The sequence below is a fragment of the Elgaria multicarinata genome, chromosome 2 (genome assembly GCF_023053635.1).
Source record: "Elgaria multicarinata webbii isolate HBS135686 ecotype San Diego chromosome 2, rElgMul1.1.pri, whole genome shotgun sequence".
NCBI classification, from domain to species: domain Eukaryota; kingdom Metazoa; phylum Chordata; class Lepidosauria; order Squamata; family Anguidae; genus Elgaria; species Elgaria multicarinata.
In genome coordinates this window covers 96,707,845-96,731,944 of record NC_086172.1, presented here as the reverse complement: position 1 = coordinate 96,731,944, position 24,100 = coordinate 96,707,845, and the positions used below count along the sequence as shown (strand labels likewise).

The 24,100-nt window shown below is 42.0% G+C and overlaps 1 protein-coding gene across 1 annotated transcript in view; it reads left to right on the top strand.

The window, feature by feature from the left end:
• Window positions 1-24,100, top strand: part of SCUBE2 (signal peptide, CUB domain and EGF like domain containing 2) — a 65,007-nt gene that overhangs the window by 36,750 nt on the left and 4,157 nt on the right. Inside the window, exons 14-20 of the mRNA XM_063118418.1 lie at window positions 1,134-1,238; window positions 4,937-5,092; window positions 5,451-5,654; window positions 10,419-10,589; window positions 17,686-17,853; window positions 18,470-18,631; window positions 20,756-20,953. Of these exons, the coding sequence (XP_062974488.1) occupies window positions 1,134-1,238; window positions 4,937-5,092; window positions 5,451-5,654; window positions 10,419-10,589; window positions 17,686-17,853; window positions 18,470-18,631; window positions 20,756-20,953 (1,164 nt within the window). The remainder of the gene's footprint in view (window positions 1-1,133; window positions 1,239-4,936; window positions 5,093-5,450; window positions 5,655-10,418; window positions 10,590-17,685; window positions 17,854-18,469; window positions 18,632-20,755; window positions 20,954-24,100) is intronic.

Genomic DNA, 24,100 nt, shown 5'->3' with positions numbered 1-24,100 from the left:
CCCCTGTCTTGATGGCAGTGGCTCTGCGCTGTGAGGCCTCGGGCTCCCAAACTGGTGCTCCTTCCTGGCATCTGCACGGGAAACAGCACTAATGGGGAGTTGCCACTGCTGCTGCTGCCGGACTGAGCACCGAGGAGTGGGGAGGAACAGGGCAGCCGGCCCTCCTCCCTCTGACTTGGCTCTAGCTCACCTGTTCCTCTCCTCACCTTTTTTTAAAATCTGTAGATGGGCAGCCAAAGTGAAATCAGAAGGAGGAGAGCCAGCTGCCCCATTCCTCCCCCTTCCCCAGTGCTGGGGCTGGCAGCAGTGGCGGCCTCCCTGCTGCCCCATTCCTCTCCTCCCCCTGTTTATTATTATTATTTATTTATTTACAGTGGGGAGCCAGACTTGGAACTCCCCTTCTGCCCCTTTCCTTTCCAGCCCAGCCGATGGCGACCAATCAGGGGGCGCCATCACCTCCGCAGCGAAAAAAGTCAGGGAAAATCCCCCAATCTTTTCAGGCGGGTTTCTGGGATTTGCCCCCAGATGGGTTCACAATGGCGGTTGCATCATGTAGATGACCTGCCACCACTCTGAATCCACCCCAGAGCAAATCCTTCATCAAGAAAAGCCCCTGGAGAGAGTCCATAGTTTGGTGGTAGAGAACAAACTTTGCATGGGAAGGTTCCAGGTCCATTGGAGGAGGCTATGTTTAAATGATCTCGGATCAGCGTGGTTGCAAGGGGATCTCAACTAGTGCTGTCAATGTGTACAATGTTGTTCTAGACTCGATGTAAGATAGTTCCTAATAGAACGGACTCAGGTGTATTATGCATTTGGTATTTAGGTGGATGAGAGATGCTACTATATAATTTACCAGTTCCTCAACTGCTCCAAATAGAGTTCGTCACATGGCAGCATAGCACCTTATTATCTATAGATTTTGTCTTGGCTTGTTGCTTTGCTTTCATTTTATGATCTCTTGCTCTCGCTCTCTCTTGAAGAAAGAGATTGCTGCCTTTATTTTATTTATCTATTTAAACACTGATGATACACTGTTGTTTGAAACTTATCTGAGTTACCTGCTTGGTGTTTGCAAATGTTTACATACCTCTTGCATTTGAAAGTAACCATTTTACTGTTTCTTTCTGAAGATTTTTCTACTAACAGGACAAGCATAACTTTTAAGTTTAATGACGGAAAATGTAACTTGAAAAAGAGTAAGATGTTTCAAGATGCTCTTCACCGTATCATGCCAGGTATGGATAAATAGCTGTGATTAAAACTGGCTAATGCTATAGATCAGGAGTGGGCAACATGCAGCCCCCAGGCCACATGTGGTACCTACCACTCCCCATTGCCCCCCCCCCCAAATAAAAACATTTTTTTTCTCAGGGTGGCTAAGGAGTGCCTAAACAACCAAATGTAGCTTGCTTACAAGCTAAATATGTCTCCGGAGTGCCAAAAGGCTTCAATTTCACTTGGGACTGGCAATTTCAGCTTTCCCCTCTAGGCGCCCCCACAGCACCCTGAAGATTGCAGACTATCCTGGGGTTGTGGTGGGGCAAAACGCCCCCCCCCCCAAACTCTGGAAGTTGCCCACCTCTGCTATGGATCATTAAGTCCCAAATAATGGTGTGATCTGCAATTTTTATCAAGGACCTTGGTGCCTTTCGGTCATGATCATGTACCACAGACACGTGATTGGACCAGACAAAATCATTCTTCTTCCATGCAAACCCTCCATCCAATTGTACGAGAGAGGTCCAGGATTCCTTCCTATAGCGCTGCTACACTCAGTTCCAGACCCTCAACCCTATTCACCCACTGTGATGAGGAGCTAGAACCCTTCATGAAACAGCACACATGGATGGCTCATGGAAGTGGTTTGGGTGGCTGGGGATGCAGTGAGGCTTGTGGTAGCATTCAGTTCCTGTTACAGAAGTGTCCAATCAAAGGAACTCAAGATTATTTATATAGTTTAATAATTCAAAGCATTTCACTAGCCATGTAAGGCAGAGCAAAGCAGTCTCTACCAAGGACTGATACCGAACAGCCAGGATGGAGCAAGGCTGCACTGCCCAACAGAAGTAGAGGCTTGGTTATATCATAGAGGCAAATGGAAAAAAGGAGTGTTGTGTCTCAAAGGACAGAGCAAGGCAGAGGTATGGAATAAAGGAGACAGGAACCCTTATAATAGTTTGTTCATCAGATGCTTATCAGGGAGGCTTATAAATCAGATAGTATGGAAGTGTTTGACAATAACAGTTTGTAAATAAAGGGAAGTATTTCTGACTTTGCTGTAGTTCAGTGGTTGCCCAATCCAGAACCTTGGGCTTTCAAAGAAGCTAGGTAGAAAGCAAGGCTTTTAGTGCTTTCTGATCCTCCAGAGAGACAGATACTTGATCCTGAGGGAGGTGGTCCTCAAACCTGGTAGCCACACATGGAGTTTGGGCATTTTGTGACCAGACATGAGGGTAAAGCTTGCACTTCATTGAGTAATTGATTCCTCTTTTACATGGCAGTCTGCTCCACATTTTCATGTACCATTGTTGGTGAACTTCTGATTAGCCATCGGGGATGCACAACCTATGGCCTGCAGGTGGCCCCCGAAATCCTCTTGTGCAGACCACCAGCCAGTGCAAAAACTGCCACCAAGTACTGTGCTGCAGTGCTGAGTACTCTCTTTTCATTTGGATTGAAAAAAGGAACACAAACACATACACACAGATGCTGCCACGACCAACAATCTGCAACTTACCTCTATCTCTTTCAATTGCAAATCGCCATTCTCTTTGCTATTGTACAGTGTCTTCCTGCTGCTAGGAGGACAGTCAAGGGAGGGGTCTTCTATGACAGGAACCATAGAGCCCTCTAGAAAGCGGTTCCCAGATCGTCTCCTCTCCTAGGGGATGATCTGCCAGACACTGTCAGAGGGGCTCTATGACTGTGTGCTTTCTGATGCCAGCTCTGACTGCTTCTGCTGCCACAAGGAAGGAAGCACAGAGAAGCACAGCTTTTATAAATAAAAGTAGAGTGGTGGAGTGGTTAAATGACTATGAGTAGCATTAACTAACTTGGAAAATGAAAATTACATTGCCTGATTGCGTTGTATGGTGGAGTAATACCAACACAAGTTTAATTATAGAACTGAGGGGGTTTATAGGAAAGCACCCTTTTTCTCATACGGCCCTTACTAGGTTACACAAACCCAATTTGTGCACCCCATTGTAACTCAGAAGAGTTAAAAGCAGGCCAAGTAAGAGAAAAAAGGGCAATACAGGCTGCTCTTCCTCAAGAGCAAGGGATGATGTATGTGACCATTGTATCCAGGGTATGCATTGAACATATCTTGACTGGCTTGTTGATGCAATCGTCCACAGCTGAACCCACATTTCAGGTGCCACTATAAAGGTTTTCCAGTTTTGTTTGCTGGTGAGTGACATGCTAAATGTCTGAATGGGCAGCTAAGTGTATGGTGACACACAACACCTCATCACAGTCTAGAGCCACCTGAATACATTTAAACCCACATTCTTCAATAAGAACAAATTATGTGAACGAATCCTTGAAACTGTAGTCATAGAAATACCTTAGTGTCAAAGTGACTATAGTTCTGGTAGCCTGTATAGTTCTGAAACTTTAAGGACATATGACCCTCGCAGGATCAGACCAAAGGCCTTTCTAGTACAGCATTCTGTTTCCGCAGTGGGCAATTAGATGCTGAGGGGAAGCTTACAAGCAGGAGATGAGAGCAACAGCACCCTCCTCCCACACATGATCCCAGCAACTGGTATACAGCAACCTCTGATACTGGAGGTAATACATAGCCATCATGACTAGTAGCCATTGATAGGTTTATCTTCCATGGATTTGTCTAATCTCCTTTAAAAGCCATCTAACTTGTTGGCTATTGCATCTTATACCATTGCTTCGTTATTAACTTTAGCTGTGGTGGTATGGCGGAGCCTGGATTTTCAGGGTCAAATTGCTGCCACCTTTTGATTAGCATGGGCAATGACAATCTGCCACCCACCTCAGATTTCCCTTTCCCCTCTGATTTTAGCTTAATTCACACAGTAGCTGGTGAAAAATGATTTTTTCAAGCAACAATATCCTGCTGTGAGCTATCCCTCTTGTAGTGCAAAGTATTTTGCGGTGACTTGATCTTGAAGAGGCAATAAAGTACTATTAATTTTACAAAAGGCCTGCTCCTAATGGAGATAAAAACTGTTACAATCCGTTTGACAGTGAGAAAAGATGTTTCTGGCATTGGGGTGGGGGTGGGGATACTGGAAAAATCATGAGCTGGTAGTCTTACGCTGTTTGGGAACTTGTGTTCCTCTCTTTTCCATGCAGTCTCAGGTTTCTTCTACCAAAGTCCAACTGGTGAACCACTACACTGACTTTTGCCAACTCACTATTCTATTACTATCAGCTGATACTAATAAATTGGGTATTCTGCTATGTTCTGCTTGGGGTGGGGTGGGGTGGGGTGGGAGGAGGTGCATACACACATAGGTCAGCACAGCTGCTTGCATTTTTGGACTCACTTTGGGGGGAATGGCCTTCGGGACTGTCATGATGAGCACCTGCATTTGAAAATTGACCATTACACCACTGTTTTAAATGTGTAGCTTTTTGTCATAGCAGGCTTAAAAAGGAATAGGTATGGAGCTCATTTTAAGTAGACTCATTTTAGTAGTGTTAAAATCTCAGCAGTGGCTTTTGCCTTGCACTCATTTGGCTGCGATTCTTCCTTAGAGCCACTGTACAGATATAATTAAAACTATGCCCGCATACCAGAGTATGCCAGTGCAATTCCTTATAGTTTGTTAGCATCTGGAATTAATCATACAGCCCCATAACCATTTCTCAGTAACATTTATCAAGCTTTAGCAAACACCCAATAGTATAGATGGCCAAGCTCTTGCTTCCTTTAATTTTGTTCACACAGAGAAACATAATTCAATAATGGAGAACTTCTACTATGTAAACCTAACATGCAGTTCTGGCAAGAGAGCTCTTGGAGACTTCGGCAGATTGAAGGCAGCTAAAGAAATGTTTATAACTGCGGACATTGAACTTGAAACAAACCAAAAGGAGGTGACAGGTTGGTTGGAAACGAACACACGAAACAACTGAAAGGTTCCAATTCTGAAGAAGTTTTGTTGACGTTTGCTCCTTGATTTCTCTCCCTTTCGCTTTTATCTTTATGCAAAAAAAGTATCTCCTGTTTTGAAGCTTTTATATCCATTTCTCCTAAGGTCAGAAAGCTACTATGGCTAAATCTTTACTATTCTTTATTAATATCTACCTTGGGTAGCTTGAAGATTTTCTCAGAGTAATATTTATTGCTGTAACTAGTGCAGTCTGTATTCTTGGTTATTGCACTGATTATTCTTTTGAACCTTGTGGTGTTGCACTTTAGTGTTTTCTGCTCCTGATCGCCACCACCTGTACCTTTCTAGACACATGCAATTTGAGCTGTGCACGTAAAAGAACAGAGAAGAGGCTTCGCAAAGCAATTAGAACCTTGCGGAAGGTGATCAACAAAGAGCAATTCCATATTCGCCTATCTGGTGTGGATCATGATGTGGCCAGGAAATCTCCCAGGGTACTTGATTCACAGGAACTTTGTGGCCTAGGACAAAGGCATGTGGATAACAGATGTGGTAAGCACAATGTTAATCTGATGCATTAATTTGATGCATATATAAGCTGCATTTGGCCTTTCTTGTTTGTACTCTAGAGAACATCGGATTTGCCTCAAATTCATTGGCACCATTGGAAACTCTGATGCTGTTTGGCTACAGCATTATCACACCAAATGTTGAATTACTTTGATAAGGGGCAAATTTCTTCACTCCACTGCACCAGAAAAATGTGTGTGGAAAGTTCATGAATCTGATGTCAAAACTGTTTTCTTCAGGGTTAGCCTTGTCCTCATGACCATCTCTATCGTCTTCCATTGTTTTTGGTTTGCCCATAATTATATTTTGTTCAGTTATGTGAAACCATAAGCTTGTTGTTATCTGTCAGTTCCATAGCACTTAGTGTTTTACATTGCTTATCCTGTTTATCACTAAATAAAGTAATGAATGCAAAATATGTTCATTTAGAAATAGTTGTAATAACTTCCTTGACCAGGGAGTATTGCATGACAGTGAAATCCTTGAGATTCACTTTAAAACAAAGGATATAAAATGAACCAGCAGGTGACAAAAATCAAATAATGTCCTTGTGAACCCTTAGGAATTTCCTTTTTGCTCCAGAATCACTTCCCAAAACACAATATGATTCTGACCCAGATGTTCCAGTAGCAGACTACCAGGGCTGATTCAGACTTTACCATTTTTTGCTGTATACTGACTCGTCTCAGTTTAGATTTCATGCTAAACCATAATTTAACAACTATGAGGAGGAGTTTGGAAGCTTTCACTTCTGTTTTTGCTTAACTATATCTTGTGATATCATCCAATCAGATAAAGTGGTTATTGTTAACTGTGGTTTGCTTGAAACAAGCCAAACTATATGTCTACTGGCAAATGACATAGCACGAGAAGGAGACATGGAGCTATGATATGTCCAGGTGTATGCGGCCGCCATTTTCAGTATGCAACTCCCAATTGGGGTGCCATGTCATGCGAACCCAGCCATTGTTGGTTATTCAGGGGTGAAACAACTTTCACATAACCCTCAATTAATAGTTGGGCTAAGTAGCTTGTTTAACCCTTGAATAACCTATGATGGACAGGTTTGTGCGATATGGCACAAGTTCTGATCGCCCTGATTGGGGGTTGTGTATCCAAAAGGGTGGCTGCAAGTGCCCAGCATGCTGCATGGTTCATCATGGGTTAAATAATTCACAATGAGCTGGTAATGTCATGCAAATAGGCTCATTGTGTTCACTCTGGCAGCATATTTGCCGTATAGAGTGTGAATTGGGTTAAGGCTTGCATTTCTTCAGGTTTGTATAATGTTCAGTAATTTTGATGCTGTTGCTTTATGTTATATATTTTTTTCTATTTCAGGATGTAAGGATGATATTTTTAATGATTGCATTTGAATTTTGTTTGTTTTTAATTTGTGTTAACTATTCTTGTTTTTAATGTATATGGTGGGGCAAAAGTTGCTTTGAATAAATAAGTCAGCATTCCAATATAACTGTATTGCAAGCAGTATGAAGTGACACTTCATCAAACATAAGCACATTAATTTTGACTATGGTCCTGATGCTATTTTCCAAAACTCAAGAAAAAGCCACACAAAGAACTCTCTGTCTTGAATGTTGTTCCTACTGGTTCTTATATATAGCTGGTTCCCAACACCTTGCAACTTTCCCCCCTTTCTAATGAGAAGTTCTTGAATGAAGTTCATTGGGAGAAAATAAATTTTCCAAACCAGAGGTAGATAGTTAGCTATTCTGGCAACCCTGCTGCTTCAGGAATAATAGACTTAAGTCCTAATGTGCATAATTTCCCCCATATGACCACAGCCTGTGAACCAGTAAAAATCAAAACAAAAAGACCCTAAAACAATACAGGGGGGCACTTAGAAATAAGTTTCCATTAGGGTCTCTTTGTGGTTTTTCTTATGAAGTCAGGGTGTAACTCTTAAGGGAATGGTTAGCTGTGGATCGTGACCTCTTTTATGAGGTTCACCACCCTAAGCCATTGAGACACTATAGTATTTGTCCATGGCATCAAAAACTCAAAGGCTAAAAGTGTTGAATAGAGGGAAAGAGCCTTTTAAGTGTCTTTATAACAACTAATCTTGTCTCCCTGTGGGCCCCTTTCCCCCATTCCTGCTTTGCATCAGAATAGCTCCCCCACCCCAACACACACAGCTGTGTGAGTTAGGAATAGGTTTTTAATAGTCACTGAAGAGATACAAAGACAGTGGTTATAGGAATGAAGTCGGCTGAAGGCAATTGGTTCTTTTCTTTACTTGAAGTAAAACAAGCAAGTTGTGGTGGGGGGAAATGAAAAAAGCAATCAAAGAAAACTTACTGAATGCTTGATGTAATGCAGGGTCATTATTTTCAAGTTTTTGGTCTTTGTTTTTTGAAAGCAGGCATTATTGTCTGCTTTCAAAAAACATAAAACACCTTGTGTTTTATGCTGTGAGACTAATATACTTTGTAGTGTCATTTTTAAACTAATATGGGTATAGAAAAAGTTGAAGCCCTGATATTGTTAAGGTTTATTCCACATAAAAGGATCAGTTGTGCATGGAAGGCTTAGGGGACCTCGTCACATCACAGAGGATAACTTTCCAGAAGCAAGCTTAAATCTTAAATATTTCCGAATAGAGTTGGGTCATTTGTAATGCATCTAAACAAATGAACTGTACACAAGAATCTCTTTTAACAAGATGAAGATGGATAGATGTATACTTTTCAGCCTTGGGTGGATCTATAAAAAATATCTGATTAGGATTCAGTCATCTGGTAGGATGTATAGCATTGCTGTTTCACATATATAGCTTTTATTTTGACAGATGTAGAGGAATGCTACTTTATGTAAGAGCCATAAGATTTTAGGGCCCATCTGCTGCTTGATTTGCAGTTAAACTTTCCCAATTTAGTCACATATACCAAAGGGTTTTTGCTTTTTTGTTGCCTCTCTACAAACATTCAAGTGTGCTAAAACCAAGACAGTAGTAGTGGATGCAGTGGTAAAATAGAGAGGACGTTGTAATCAAAGAACATCCCAGATTGTTAACCGCTTTGGCTATTGGGCAGTATAAAAATGTAATAAATAAATAAATAAACAAACATCCACTGATACTGGTGGGAGAGTTACAGTCCGATACTATACATTTTGTGTAAAAACTGAAGTCCCAGTTATAGGACTTGCTTCCAATTTCATAGGATTGCAACCTTAAGCTTATACATAATTTCCCCATTAAAATTAGCACAACAGTACTTAGTACTGGTAGTGCCCACCTGTTGTTGTTGTTGTTGTTTTGAAAAGACTTGATTTTTTGCCCCTTCAGTCCTTGGTATTTCCCTTATGTGTGTCCCACCACCACCACCACCACCACTTTGCATTACTGTATTACAGAACCTTTCACAATCAGTATTATTATTATTATTATTATTATTATTATTATTATTATTTATTTATATAGCACCATCAATGTACATGGTGCTGTACAGAGTAAAACAGTAAATAGCAAGACCCTGCCTCATAGGCTTACAATCTAATAATATATGATAGTATATGATAGCTTAAAGCAATTACTGCCAGTAATTAACCCTTAAGAGAGACATTGTACTTTTTCAATGGGGAAAACTGGGAAACCATGAAACAAATGGTGTTGGGGGGGAAAGGGATGGGGCCTGGGGCATTGGGCTATCTGAGGAATACAGAAAGGCTGGAATTGGCTCCTGGGCCTGAGGTTCCTGACCCCCCTGTTTTATACTTTGTTAGTTTATCGATCTAACTATCTAAGTGTAGTCTGCTATGTCTGGCAGCAGTTCTCCAAGTTTCAGGAAGAGGGTTTACCCAGTTCTGCCATTAGGGATCTGCAACTTGAGATATTGGCAATTGATTACATTCAGGATGTTCTAGCTGCAAAGCATATTTACTACCACTGACTTTTGATCCTTCCACAATCACAGACATTGAAAGAGCCCTAAAGGCCATTTAGTCCAACCTTCCCCAGCCTGGTGCCCTCCAGATTTTTTTGGACTACAACACCTAGCATTCCTGACCATTGGCTATGCTGGTTGCGGCTGATGGGAATTGATACCCAGAACATCTGGAAAGTACCAGGTTGGGGATGAACAAGACCATTAATTTGCCAGCCCCCTATAGATTAGCTTTTTTAAAAAAGTCCAGACCAGTCTTCTAGAAACAGAGCTGGTGATCAAGTAGTATGAGGGTGCATTACCCTGAGGGTGCATTTTTTCTTGTGAAAATATTTCTAGCTATAGGGAAAGCTGAAGGCTTCTCCTCTTTGGAGTCACTAGCGAATCTGACTAGGCAGAAAATTCCTTCTTGACTCCAAATGTGGCTATCAGATTCACAAAATGAGCACATTTTTTTTCAAAGGAAATAATAACAGGGCTCAGTTCCATGTTTCTCATTATTCCTGCTCTAGTTGTGGAAATTCCTCATTTCTCAGAACAGACATCTTTTTATCTATGTTCTTGTGGTGCTAGAAGTGAATGAAGGGTTAATTTGCCATTTACAAATTACCAGCATAACATCTGAACACTTTATATGGTGAGACTGTACAGCTAATCTTGTGTTAAAGCAATATACGTTCAGGGATAACAGTGGTATTTAACAATTCAATAAGATAGTACATATCTAATTATAAAGAAGCAACCTCACATAGGTTGAAGGCTGCAACATGCCTAATTCTCACCCCTTATAGAAGACATTCACTGACTTAGTGTGACTGACTGTTTTGTCTTCTGTTGTTAGCTAGCTGCAGTGTTGGAACATATTATGATGGGGAACAAGAAGGCTGCATTTTATGTCCTAATGGAACTTACCAAGACAATGAAGGTCAAATAACTTGTGAACCTTGCCCAAATGTTCAGAATCCCGGAAACCAAAAAACAGCCGGAGCGCGCAATATATCTGAATGTGGAGGTGAGGACGTTACACCCTACAGAGCCACTGAAAAGATGAACTGGTGTTGCCTCTTCCTCCGTCATACATTTTTGAAGTACCCCCTTAGCATAGGCATTGGGAAGCCTGCAAGTGCCAGAGATCAGCTAGATAAAATGTTCTTACATGTTGCTCTGCCATGCTTATATCAATCTAGACTGTCTGCACTGCATGTATATGCAGGTTTGGAGCAGACAGTAACGTGCTGGTGGCTATGAGATTAGATATATTCCTAACATATTCTCACTATTTTTTTCAGTGAAGCATAGGGTGGAGGGAGATGGTTGCATTGCTTTTTTAGAATATCTGCCTGAAGAGAGGCAACATTCTTGGCTACCAGTACAATCATGATTCCTGCTTCATGGTACTTTTTCTCTTTGGTTAGTTTAGTGGTGGTTTCTTGCTGCAACTTGGGGGGGAAAGTGGAATTAAATAAAAATTAGAGGAAATGGGCTAAGGAAGATAACCTGTGCCATCCATTGCACATGAGTTTCCAGTAAATCAGAACAGCAGACACTGTGCTAAGTGTGAGCTTGTGCTTAGTGCAGTCCAGGCACATTCCTATTAGTGGCTCAAGAGAAGGTTTTATAGCACATATGTAAAGGCCAGTGTGACTTACGCCTCTTGTGACAAGTGGAATGCCAAGGTCAAAAATTAAATGTTCTTGCAAACCGCCATGAAATTGCATCCATTTCCATGGACTGAATTGCCACCTTAGCACAAAAACATAGATCCAAGGGACAGACCCTCATGGATCCTCTTAACATAGGATCTTTTCCCAAACAACTATCAAATTAGAGTTCACAAATGCAGACACAGATATGGCCAATGATTTGTTGGTCGTTTCAAGGAGAGCCCTTGTTTTTTGTTTGTTTTTTAAAAGTGAGGACACATGGTTTTATGATATGGTGGCACTAGAAGGTACTGGACCTGTAATTTTTACTGTGCTATCAATAGGCACCAATGTAAGCTTTAATGTGATGGTGGTGGGAGAATCCTGTGTAAAAGGATGCAAATGCAAGGGGATCTGTTTTAACACTGGATCAGACTTTTCCTCAGACCCTTGCAAAAACAAAGAACCCCACATTAATGAAATAGACTAGAGAAGGCACCGCTCCCCCATTTAACCACAATATTCACAATCTGTACCTAGCCCAGGTGTGCGTTTGCATAGCCTTTATTTCCTCCATTCCATTCTGTGCCATAGGAATGGTAAAGCTTGTCCCGCTAACTCTGGCTTTCCATTTTCAATCCTTCCCCCCCCTTCACCCTGCGCCTCCCCCCCCCACCAGTCAATTTATTTTTGGTTGAAGGCCCCTTAAGTTGTAGTAAGTAAGGAGGTAGGCAGGATGGGTCTAAAATTTAAATTGAAAAATTTAAGAACATAGGAAGTTGCCCTGTACTGAGTCAAACTATTGGTCCATCTAGCTCAATATTGCTTATAGTGACTGGCAGCAGCTCTCCAGGGTTTTTTCCCAGCCATAGGAGATGCCAAGATTTTAACCTGGGACTGCCTACATGTGGTCTACCACTTAGTTATGATCCTTATACAAGACATTAATTCTGATGGTTCTATGTAGAATTTTCCTAGATCAGGAAAAGATTAACCCAGTAAGATTGAAGATGTATGGAAAATAGAGAGTTTAGTAGCTAACAGAGACTAGGTTCAGACAACTCAATAACCAACAGTGGTTTAAATAGTTGATGGTTGGTTATTTACCCCACCGTGGGTTATCGTATTGTGTGGAGGGAGGTTTTTTTAACCAACAGTTGTTTATTTGGCTGAAATAACCAACGCATATAACCAACATTATTATTATTATTATTATTATTATTATTATTATTATTATTATTATTTATTTATTTATTTATTTATTTATATAGCACCATCAATGTACATGGTGCTGTACAGAGTAAAACAGTAAATAGCAAGACCCTGCCGCATAGGCTTACAATCTAATAAAATCATAGTAAAACAATAAGGAGGGGAAGAGAATGCCAACAGGTACAGGGTAGGGTAAGCAGGCACAGGGTAGGGTAAAACTAACAGTAGAAAGTAACAGTAGAAGTCTGCACAACATCAAGTTTTAAAAGCTTTAGGAAAAAGAAAAGTTTTTAGTTGAGCTTTAAAAGCTGCGGTTGAACTTGTAGTTCTCAAATGTTCTGGAAGAGCGTTCCAGGCATAAGGTGCAGCAGACGAAAATGGACGAAGCCGAGCAAGGGAAGTAGAGGCCCTTGGGCAGGCGAGAAACATGGCATCAGAGGAGCGAAGAGCACGAGCGGGGCAATAGTGTGAGATGAGAGAGGAGAGATAGGAAGGAGCTAGACCGTGAAAAGCTTTGTGCATTGTGCAGAGTTGGCTATTTGAACCACCATTAGTTATCATGTTGTGTGGAGGGCGCTGTTGGTTATTTTGTCAGCCACAGAGTTGCAATGCAAGAGCAGTCAAAGTGGCGGCTGCCACTCTAGTCCATCTGGCAGGACAGATTTTTTGCAGCAATGGCTGATGGGATACTAGTGGGAGGACTGAGGGCAGGGACTAATAGTTAAGCCAATGCTGATCCTAATCCACACCACAGTTGATTATTAGCATGTTGTGTGGGGAGTACCCCCTAGATAAACAACTGTAGAGTTGATTATTACCCCATCGTTGACTATCGTGTTGTCTGAACACCGTCTCCTTATTGAGAATACGTGCAGAATATTTCCACTCCAGTTCTTTCAAATTAAGCATTGTGTGATAGCAATATTTCATAATACTGAATTTAGGAGGCTACCAACTAGAGGCAGAGTTTCTAAATAAATCTTCATGGAAAAGTAGAATTTCAAAATTTGTAAACCTGGTTTCTGAGATTGGTTTTTAAGGGGATTAGAATATGTGGTGATTGGGGATGAAATTGTTTATCCCTTTCTACATGTATGACTGAAAAAAGTCAATACAAACATTTCCAGATGGTGTCACACTCAATAGAATTAAAAAATATGACAGAAATATGGCAGGGTATTTGTTAGAAAAGGAAACTGTGTATACTTACATGGATTGCTAGAAAGGGATACATAGGTCACACATCAAAGCTTACCCAATAAAGATTTTATGATTTCTTTTTCTTTTTCTACAAGGGCAGGCTATGCACTACTAGATTCCCCTGAGGTTTCGCTGTTAGGAATATTCAGGGAGTAGTCAAGAAGAGAAAATATTTTTAGTGTTTGCTTGTGGCTGTTTATATATATGCATAGCCAGACTCTGGAAAGATCAAAGTGTGCCTGATGTCAAAAGCTGGTTAATAAGAATCTGGGACACAGCATCTATGGACAAACTAACAAAACTTATTAAATAGAGAGAGACAAGAATGTGTTCCATTCTGAAATGGAACAGTCCCCAGAAATGTTCTACCATGTGATCTTTCTGATCATATGTTTTGGCTCTTTAAAAATGCTACCCTCCCCTGTGTTTTTCTAGTGTGACAAAAGTGGACATAATGAAGAGGAAAACCTGAACATTCTTCCTTGATAGCACAACTGGATATTGGGGACTGTTATAGTACGTCTTTACGACTGTGTCTGTTTATAGGAAGAGGAGAAATGTATATCCAATGGATGTAAGGCGGACAACAAGCAGGGCTCCCCTGTGGCCTTTATTGCAGCCCCTGCTGCCACTGTTGCTGAATTTGCTGCAGCAGCAAAAAATGAATAAAAAATGTGGCACTTTTGCTTGAAAACAAAACTCATGGGGAGGGACTTCTTGTTTGGAAGCAGAATCATGCTTCTAGAAATCTCCTGGAAGCGCAATTCTGCTTCTAAATAAGGCATGCACTCCCCGTGTGCCTTGCTCTCAGCAAGAAACCACTTTTCCCCCTGCCACTACCAGCAATTTTGGCAGAAAATGCTACTGGGGGGGGGGGAAATCTCCCATGGGTTTGGGGTGTGTGTAATGCAGCCCCTACCCCTGCACTAGCTGCTTCAAATTAAATAGCCTTGCATTTAGGAATTATCATTCAGGCTCTCATATAATACAATGCATCAGTCATTTACCAGCTCAAAGTGGTGGTAGTGGAGGTAGGGTGACCATATGAAAAGGAGGACAGGGCTCCTGTATCTTTAACAGTTGCATAGAAAAGGGAATTTCAGCAGGTGTCATTTGTATATATGGGGAATCTGGGGAAATTTCCTCTTCATCACAACAGTTAAAGCTGCAGATGCCCTGCCCTCTTTTAAATCTGCTCGCCCTAGTATAGCTCCTGCAGCTTTAAATGTGGTGATGAAGAGAGAATTTCACCAGGTTCCCCATATATACAAATGACATCTGCTGAATTTTCCTTTTCTATGCAACTATTAAAGGTACAGGAGCCCTGTCCTCCTTTTCATATGGTCACCCTAAGTGGAGGTGGGTGGTGGAGCAAAAATGGTGTCCCTTGTGTCATGACCTACGGCTCTAACATGCCATTTTCTTCCTTGCTTGCTGCAATGACCCTACAGAGCTCCATCCATACTGCTTCTTTATTCATAAGTGAAGCTGGTGCTCCCTATTAAATTCAGTTCATTAGTTGTAAACAAAATTCCTCATCCCTGATCATGACCAGTTGATGCCTTGTTTGCTGCAGACTTAAATAACTTGAAATGAAGCCAAAGCCAATTTAACCCCCCTAACAAAAACAGCCATTCAGTGAAGTGATTTATTGGAGCTATAAACCAAAACTAACAGTTTTAACAGCTCTTTAAAAGGGCAGAACTTCATAGCACAGCCAAACAGCTGCAGCAGTAATCCTGTGTCTTGTAGAAGAGTTTAATCATTTGGCCTGTCATTGCAATCAGCTTGTTGCAAATTTGGAAGACAGATTACTTGGAGATTTACGTAAAGAATCTGCAGGGGGCAGATACGTGTATGTAATCGGTTCCAGTAGGTTAGTTCTATCTATATAGTACATGAGCAGCAAAGCGGTTCAGGATCAAAGGAGATAATATTAAGGCCAAAAGATATGAGTTGGACTTCATTATTTCTCTATTGTAAGCCATTTAAAGCATGGTTTCCATTTCAATTTGTGTTAAAAATGAATAGTGCACAACACAGCTTTTTCTCTTGAAAAAGACGCTGCACTTATTGTGTAATGATGATCATGGCTGCAATAAACAAAGCAGCAGTGCCATGCATATGCCCTCCATCTGAACAGGACTTGAGTGGATTTGCTACTTAATGGGATTTGACTGGGTAAGAGATCTCTTCAAACACCTGGTGATCAATCCAGTCCACTGAAGGCATATCCAAGCCTGAAGAGATTCCAGTGGGCATAATACATCCCAACCCCACTTGCCACCCTCTTTGGCATGGGCATTCAGCACACTAGGCCAATATGCGGGGCATTGCCCACTTCTCAGGGGAGGGGAGTGGAATAGGAATTTTGGGAAGCAAGCACAGGGCTCCTCTATCCCATAACAGCCTGTACATAGTTACAATTGTTCTAATTGGTTTTACTGTTTTTAAATTCTATATTGGTTTTAGCTTGATCAATGGTTTATTTTGTTTTTAGCTGTGTATATTTATTGTTTTATACTGTTTGTATGAATTTATTTGTATGCTGCCCAGAGATCCTTGTGATATAGGACAGGATACAAATGTTTAAATAAATAAATAAACAAACTGGGCACTCAAGCAGGAAGTGGGAAGGACGAGGGTGAACTGGGCTTTGTGGCGATTTTGTAGGCAGTGTACCTTTAAGACAGCTTAGAGTATAAAAGGAAGAAGGAAGTAGCAATGGGAAACCGATTAGGCAGAGGAAGAGCTGCTAACTCTTGCTATTCTGTATTTTTTTTTAGAATTTTAAGTTTTGTATTTTACTGTTGCTGTTGTTATTGGATGGAATATCAGTGGGAATCTCCCACCAGGCAAGTGATGCACTCATGGTGAATTGCCCTTGATTTCTATCACTTTAAGTAGATTAATTCAGAAGCTTGTTTTGCAAACTTGGAGGGCCAAACTACACACAACTCTATTCAAGTGGTTTGCTCTTGAGTGCAAGATTTTTATTTCAGAAACAGCCAGTGTGGGTGAGGGGTGGGAGAAACTGGGCCTGGAGCCATATGGTGAGGGCTTTAACTTTTTACCTCCCACCCTGTTCCTGATCCAGATCAGCTACCCCATGCCTGCTATTTACATGTGTGTGGGGTGTGTGGGTATGTGTGTTAAGCTCTCATTATTTCCAATAATGAATAGAAAAATAACCCTGTAAGGAGATTTCCCAATAATCATGAAACTTGTCTGCATTTTGCACATTTGGGGCCTTCTTGGGCCAATTTGGAATGAGTAAATTGGGTGACCATATGAAAAGTAGGACAGGGCTCCTGTATCTTTAACAGTTGCATGGAATAGGGCATTTCAGTAGGTGTCATTTGTATATATGGAGAACCTGGTGAAATTCCCTCTTCATCACAACAGTTAAAGATGCAGGAGCTATACTAGAGTGACGAGATTTAAAAGAGGGCAGGGCATCTGCAGCTTTGTGATGAAGATGAAATTTCACCAGGTTCTCCACATATACAAATGACACCTGCTGAAATTTCCTTTTCAATACAACTGTTAAAGATACAGGAGCCCTGTCCTCCTTTTCATATGGTCACCCTAGAGTAAATGCATAGCATAGTGCAATTTGGTGAGTTACATTTGGGTTTTGCAGAAACAAGGCATTATAAATCTATTAGAAACCTATAAAAGAAAGCATGAGAGCTCTCCAGGAATCCGTAATGTAGTGGAATGGCAGCTTCTGTTTTTTTTATTGCAAGAGTGGGCTACAGGTGCATGTAAGTGGCCAGAATTGACAGCCGTTAGAAGCAAATAAACTATTTTCCTGCTGTATTGATGCCAATCTTGGCTGCAACAAAGGGACAGTACTTGATTATGCCAGCTACTTAGTTGCAAGTTACTAACCTTATTTTGAACTGCATTTACTTCAGGTTTTTACACCCATAGTGTAAATGGGACTTTATACTAATGGAGATTATAGTACGTTATACAGTTGCCATACATTTCATGACTTATGCTAATATCTGAATATGTCTCTTTCCTTCTGCCACTCTGCACCGCCAGGACAGTGCTCACCTGGTGAATATTCCTCTGATGGATTTAAGCCTTGTCTTCCATGTCCCTTTGGAACATATCAGCCTGAGCCGGGTCGGACGTCTTGTTTTACTTGTGGAGGAGGCTTGATGACAAAACTTAGCAGTGCAACGTTGTTCCAGGATTGTGAGACTAAAGGTAAGGACTGAGAGATGGCAAGAATGCAGAGGAAATGTATGTAGTCATACTGATTACAAGCCCAGCTTTTAATGGAGAAACCATTGCTTTCCTTTCAGCTGCAATATAGTTGAAGTTAGGGTTCCAACCCATTGGGACATATAACTCCATATCACCTAATAAAACAGTCTTCATTATCCTTATTAAAATATAAAGCAGGAAGACTAAATTATCATACAGTAGGCCAGAAGTGCTTGCTGGACAGGGAATAACTGGTAGCAAGCAAGACAAACTCTCAGGGCTACTTCCTGTAGTAAATTTCCTATATGGACATCAGCTTTCTTTTGCGAAGTTGCATATATACCTCACATATACTGTATGCACTTTCTTGTGTGAAGAATGTGCATGTATCTATTTTGCCATAAATACATACACTGTAAATCCCTGCTGTGTAATGGGTACTCACAGTTTGTGAAATTCATGTGTTTGTTCATCACACATGGCAGTGTGCATATGGAGTATGTGTAATGGATAAATTAGTCATGGATGAGATTACCTTCCGTGGAAAGGTTCTAGGAAATTATGTCATAACCTACCAAAGCGTTCATACCTGCTGCTTGCTTATCCTCTTCTATAGTGCAATGCTCACCTGGTCACTTTTATAACACTACAACACATCGATGTATCCGCTGCCCAGTTGGAACATACCAACTTGAGTTTGGACAAAATTACTGCATTTCATGCCCTGGAAACACAACAACTGATTACGATGGATCAACAAACATAACTCATTGCAAAGGTAAAGTCTCAGTCAGTACCACTTAGCAGTCAAATGTTTGAAAATGGGCGGCAAGGGAGTCTGTGAAGTCAGTGTAGCTTGATCTGCTTATACCACATCCAAATGACATCTCTTCTTACATTATTGGAGCATGCTTTTCCATGGTTCCATCTTGTGCTGGTCTGGTAAAACTTGTGACTATAGGAAACCATACGAGATTTCCTTGAGGGCATTGCTTGCCCAAAGGGAGAAGCATTGGTGACATTATGGGGATTAACTACTCCACTGGCTCCTCCCATGTGATTTCCTGAATATAAATGTTAGTAAGAGGGGCATAGGATGCTGCTGCTGCTGCTGCCGTAGCACAAGAATGGTCCCTAAGCTGTGTGTGCATTAGCTTGTCTGTTTTCAGGTTTTGGTGCCATTTTGAATATGCCGCAGTTTACATTCTGCCAAGCAGACAAAGTCAGGCATGATATCGGTGCAGCTGAGAACAATCTTGGTGCAAAGGAGTTATGCACCACGTAGTTTAACAATGAGCTGTTCCTCCTGCTCCCAGTTCTGCCACTTCTGCTGAAGTGGGATGCAGCGGTGCTTCAGTGAGTCCTGTGTTTTTTACTGCAGTGGTTTTTCAGCTGCTGTCTTGCTCTCTCTTTCCCACCAAACCAGATCAAAGTCCCAGCAGCGGAGACAGATGCTGTTGATCTTTCCATATTTCAGCAGAAGCCAGATACCTACCTGACAGTAGCTTATCTGTGTCCTGCCTTGGGATGCAGCTTGCCTAATTGATTTCCTTGCTTTCTTTGGCACCACGTCTCAAGCATCCCCTATAAACAGAAGCAGGAAGAGGCTGCTAGAGGCTTGGTCAACAGTACCTGCTTAGAACTCTTTAGCTGTGCCTAGAACCTGCTTCCAGATTATTTTCCTTGCTATGCCCTGATGTGCCTGTTTATTTCCTTGCATATTTGCCTCTTATCATTCCTTCATCCAAGAGCAAAATCTTCCTACTACTGGAAAGGCGTTTCTGTTGGCAGAAACCAAAACCTGTCTCCCACATAACAGGAATAAGTTTTGTTCTGGTGTCACTGTTTTGTGGCAGAAGAATTTAAGACCAATAGAAACTTTCTTGCATTCTTGTAAAAGTCACAGGCTGGTTTTTGATCTCTTTCCTCCCCACCCCCATAAGAATCATTATACTTCTTTGACTTCTGTGACCTTTGAATCATTTTTTTCTAAAAAAAAGCACCTCTCCCCAGTTGTGCTTCTTACTTCTTGCCCATGTAGTTGGTGCAATAGGATGACCCTGATGCAGCAGTGCTAACAAATCCTCATCTATTTTCCTGTCCACCTTCCCATATGGTAGTGAGAAGCTGCTTGGCATATGGGATTCTTTATTCTAAAGAGGCCAAGAGAACGCATGTATCTGCGTGCATATGTGCTCTCTCTTTTTGTGAGGGTAAATCTGGGATGTGTGCGCACTCCGCACATGAGTAGAATGCACTGGAAGAGATTTTTGGCACTGCTTTTACTTGGGTATTACAGACAGAGAGCATCATCTGGTTGAACCAACTTCACACTCAAATCCGTCCTTAGGTTGTTTTTTCCCACATACAAGAACCTTCACTTTCACAATGGCATCTAACTCAAGGAGACCAGCGGTGGCTGCCTTATCACATAGCCAGATATAGATAGGGACAAAATAGGTGTGATGTTCTCAGGTCTTGGAGTAAAAGAGATTAAACAGCACCCAGTTCCCAGGCACCCAGCCAGTGCCCATTTCTTGCTTCCTCCCCAGGCAACACCTGCTTTCTGTTTCTTCTCCTGCTCCCTCATGACCACTCTGACTGGGTAAATTAACCCACTGTGGGATGTCATGTCATGTGAACCAGCTCAGCATGTGTCTGTGGCTCTAAGTGACCATTTATTTTCATAGGCAGAGCTGTACAATATGTGGATTTTGCTTCATTCTGAACTATCTGAAGCAGCTACTCATTAATTATGGTTTTAGGGGGGAAAGTACGTTCCTGATTCCTAGAGAGCCACCAGAGCAATTGTGCCTACATTATTTATTAGCTTTGGTGGCATTGCCTAGTTCTGTCCCCTCTGCCCTGGCCATGGATAATACATTTCCTTTTTTCCCACCAGACAGGCAATGCGGTGGTGAGCTTGGGGAATTTACTGGATACATTGAATCCCCAAACTATCCTGGCAATTACCCTGCAAACATTGAGTGTACCTGGTCTATAACTCCACCTCCTAAACGCCGCATTCTGATTGTGGTTCCAGAAATATTTTTGCCAATAGAAGATGAATGTGGAGACTACCTGGTGATGAGAAAAACCTGTAAGTTGAAATAAAAATGTTCCATGTGCCTGGATTTCTGTGTCAGGTATCTCTCTCTCCTGTTTAGTTTGTGCTACATTCTGCATGAGCCAAAGCCAGTCCCATGCAATCTAACTCTAAAATGTAGTATATAGGAGGGCTTCCAATGACAACCAATTTTTGCAAACATACCACCTGTTATGGGGGGCGGGGGCTGTAAAGGAAACAGAATCCCAACACCAGCAAACTAATACATAGTTTCTACTAACATACGTTACCCAGCCCAGACATCCGCCAGCTCAGAACAAAAGGCCCAGCATTTTGTATCCCTTTATAGTAACTAAACTACTCTTTCTCCCCCCACCCTCTGGTTCCCCCCCCCCCCCCCCCGTGAGGTATTTCACACTTCTCTTGGATGTTAATTTCTCAAGGACACTCGGCCTGGACCAAGTGGAGCCAGGAGGTGCCCAACGCCCACGGGCAGCTGGCGATTATCTCTCTCTTCCTAAAATCAACGACAGGCCATTTTATTTTTAAAAACAGCAATTCCATGTATGACTTAACCCCTTCCTTACAGGGGCAACACATTTTAGAACAGAACTAGTGTGGAATCCTGATGATTCATGGTTGGGTAGAGGAGGGAGGAGGAGGAGGAGGAGGAGGAGGAGGAGGAGGAGGAGGAGGAGGAGGAGGAGGAGGAGGAGGAGGAGGAGGAGGAGGAGGAGGAGGAACAACAACAGCAACAACAACAACAACAACAACATTCTTCTTCCCTTACCCTCATCTGAAGCTGGTTCAGTGGAGCCAGAGAGCAAATGACTCTGTCACAACTCACTCTCAGGCTCAATGGCCTCATGGCAGTAGCAAGTAGGAGCATCCAGTGATGGCTGCTGCTGTTGTGGGATAGCTCAGCTTTGGGGCATCCCAGGTTATAGCAGCCTCACTGCAGCAGTGTATTGCTCCGTGGATCTGGTTTTAGTGGCCTTCATGTCACCAGCTGGTTGCTGTCGGTGGTCTGGTCAGTCTCGAGAGATCCTGGGATGTAGTGGCCTCACAGCAATGACTTGAAGGGACTTGCTCAGGTATGGGGAAGCAGATCCTCCTCCATCTGACACTAACCTCCAGCTACCTGTCTTAGCTGCTGGAAGAAGGCAGCTGTTGCTCAAGCCAGTGGCAGCAGCAGGGAATTAATTCCATACTTTGCATTAAGAGGGCAACATGTGAATCAGCCCTTAGTTACACTTGGGAATACTTAGTATAACTTTTTTAAAAAAACATACTATACATTATCCACCATTATTACATTTTGTATATGCTTACAAGAACAGCCTTTTCTGCCAAAGAATACTGCAAGAAGTTAGAGGCTTATCCGCTAGTAAGCTAAGTGTTTAGTGAAACATAGAAGATCTTACTCCAGCTGAATCAAACGTGATTGGGAATAATCAAATATCGTTACTACTGCTTGGGCCGTGGCTCGCTGCATGTGGTGCCTGTTCTTGCCAAGGCAACGGTCTGTATTCTTGTGCTGATGGGCTCGGGCTCCCTTCCCTGGCAGAACATCTTTAAAAGCTAAAGGGATCACGTTTATGAGCCAAATAGTGTGTTTGGACTGAAATCTTCAAATGTGCTTTGCCAGTGACCTCAACAAAGCTAAAGTTCACTCTTACAGCGTAATGAAATGGGAGAATTCAGTCTTGTAATCAATGTATTAAATAAATACTTGCATAGTGCTTTCATGTGTTTGACGCACTTCACATGCATTATCTAGTTGTAGTCCTTACATTTGAAGGGAGAGAGAGAGAGAGAATGGCTTGCAGGAGGCCACCTTGTGAGTTCATAGAAGAGATGAGATTTATTTATTTATTAAATTTATATACTGCCCCATAGCCAAAGCTTTCTAGGCGGTTTACAAAAGTTAAAAACAGTGAACATTAAAAAGTATACAAAATTTAAAACCATCAAAAATATAAAAACAACAGTATAAAACAGTATCCATTTAAACAACAGTTCTGGAGTCCATTTTAAAAAAAAACTTAGCATATGTTGTTAAATGCTGTTAAATGCCTGGGAGAAGAGAAAGGTCTTGACCTGGTGCCAAAAAGATAACAATGTTGGTGCCAGGCGAGCCTCATCGGGGAGATCATTCTATAATTAAGGGGCCACCACTGAAAAGGCCCTCTCCCTTGTTGAACTGGGGACTTCCTTATTTGCAGTTCAGTTTCTTAGCTGCCCTCCTACTCCAGCTACAAAACAAGGACATGAGCCCCACTTCAGCTGTACACCTGGAAAGACAGCTTAATTGAGCAAAGTGGTATGTACACAGGCATGGACTCTCTGACCACAGATTGCTTTCAGCCTTAGGACTGTCTATACACACCAAAAGCCCCGGGGTGGCTGTGGGGTGGCGCTGCATTGATTATATGATGCAGAAGCCACCTCGCAGCCATTGTAGGGCTTTCATGTGAAGCTGCAAAGCAAAAAGGTTGGGGACTTACCCTGACTCTTTTCTCAAGTGAAGCAGGTACGGGGCAACCGCTGTCTATCCTTGCTCTGGAGTTGTGGTGGAGGCATGGCTGGGCAGATGGCATCCCCTGATTGGTTGCCATCTGCCCAGGCAGGGGCCAGGCACGGCTGCCGGAACCCCCGCGCTTTTGCTGCTGCGTCTGGATTATCTGCTGCCACCCCGCAGCAGGAAAAACAGACGTATAGGCAGCCTCCCTGTCACAGTCTAGGGTTTTGCTTTCCTTGATCAGTAAGCTGCTTTTTCTTCTGATGAGCTGATTAGCTCACCTTGCTGCAAAGGTAGCTGAGCTACCTTTTGTGCATGTTGGCTGGGAGAGAGTCTTTTGTTCCAAAAAATGTCTTTTGTAAAATATATTTGAAAGCTTGCTTTTTCACTCTAGGGAATAGTAACTTTTAAAGCCAATTTTGGTTTTCACATGCAATCCAAAAGAGCAACTTCGGGGTAGTAATGTGTTTGAAATGTTGTACATTTGTGTTGATTTGTTTTGTAGTCAGTAAAATCAAGATCCAGTGATAGGGTCTGGGCAAAATTGAGCAGCTACTCACTGTGCCACTGTTCCAGTATTGAGATAAGTCTATAACTCTCCACCAATCCCAGGCAATGGCCTTTTCTGTTGCAGCCCACTGACTGCAACAGAAAGGAGG